Genomic DNA, 1,456 nt, shown 5'->3' on the forward strand with positions numbered 1-1,456 from the left:
AGTTGGTTTGTCCAGGATGTAGTGGACATGGTGACAAAGGTGACCGGTAGCTCGACCCTGAGTGTTGTAAGTAGAGGGAAGGAAGAAAATTCTTGGGGTTGGATGTTGATGTTGCTTTATTGAACCCGAAACATCGGTCAGACCTGTCAAATTTGCTGAACTCTTACTCTGATATTATTGAAAAGGGGCCGAATGATATAGGGAGAACATCTGAAATTTATCATCCTATCTACACAGGCGATGGTGTTCCAATAAGACAGGGGTGTAGACGATTACCTTTGTCCAAGAAGCCATTAGTAAAGGAACATATCGATAGCATGTTGAAGGGAGGGTTGATAAGCCCATCGCATAGCCCTTGGTCTAGTCCGATAATTCTGGTACCAAAGAAAGATGGATCTAGTCGGTTTTGCGTTGATTATCGTAAGCTGAATGCCATAACCAAGAAAGATGCATATCCACTGCCCAGGATAGATCAAACTTTGGATGCTTTGAGTGGTGCCACAATTTTATTTCATAATACATTACCTGACATATATTACATATGAATTTCATTACTTCATGATAGCTTTAAACTCGCCCTACTTCCGGTTCAACTCAGTGTTAACCGGAAATAGAGAAAACGTGTACTACGCATGCGCGTTGGCATGGTAAACACTACCTTATAGTTTTCATTGCTCGGCGCGTGTGTTCGCACGTGTTTTAGTTTAGCTTTATTTACTCAGAGTTTATTTTGGAAAGAGATGTCTTCTGACGACTCTCTTCGAAGTTCTTTGATGATAAGAAATGACAAATCAGAAGCAAATTCGGATTTTGTCCGTGATGAAAATGTTGTGGCCGAAATCGGAAGTGAGAATAAATCGGACGCAACTCAGAACTGTCCGAAGCACAAAGCTTCTAAGACAACAAATAATAAGGTGAGAACGCGTGATCGTATCTCTAATTTAGAATCCAAATTGGATAAATTTCTTGAGGTTTTTGACCAACGATCTTTTATTGCCCCCACTTTTGAGGCGGCTTTTGAGAAGCATCGGAAAATTGACAAATCACAAAGATTTGATCAGACTAGGCCTATTCGTGATAAATCACAAAGATTTGAACAAACTATTGTTGACCAATCTCAAAGATTGGACAACTATAACAATGCTTATCAAGATGAGGCTTCAGCAAAAAGGGCAAAATTCAAAAATTATAAATCTATTATTTCTTCCAGTGAGGAGGATGATGTGTTGTCATTACAGCCAGGGCAGAGCGAAATTAATTGCTTTTCTTCAGACTATGCTCAGTCTGATGAGAATAACTGTATGCCTGTTTTAGAAAAGGAAGTTGTGCCTTCTACCAAAGAATCTAATGTTAATGTCACAGACAAGAGCCTTTTCGATATTTTCGATATTTTCGGGAAGGATGCCCTTAATCTCAGTGAAGAGTCGGGTAAGGGCATTGGTTTGGATCTTTCACA

The 1,456-nt window shown here is 39.6% G+C and overlaps 1 protein-coding gene across 1 annotated transcript in view; it reads left to right on the plus strand.

Annotated features, from left to right (window-relative positions):
• Positions 1 to 740: 740 nt before the first annotated feature.
• Positions 741 to 1,456, plus strand: part of LOTGIDRAFT_175026 (hypothetical protein) — a gene marked incomplete at both ends in the record, with an annotated part of 5,799 nt that continues 5,083 nt past the window's right edge. Inside the window, one exon of the mRNA XM_009055129.1 lies at positions 741 to 1,428. Within this exon, the coding sequence (XP_009053377.1) occupies positions 741 to 1,428 (688 nt within the window). The remainder of the gene's footprint in view (positions 1,429 to 1,456) is intronic.

This window comes from Lottia gigantea (genome assembly GCF_000327385.1).
Source record: "Lottia gigantea unplaced genomic scaffold LOTGIsca_233, whole genome shotgun sequence".
In the NCBI taxonomy this organism is placed as follows: Eukaryota; Metazoa; Mollusca; class Gastropoda; family Lottiidae; genus Lottia; species Lottia gigantea.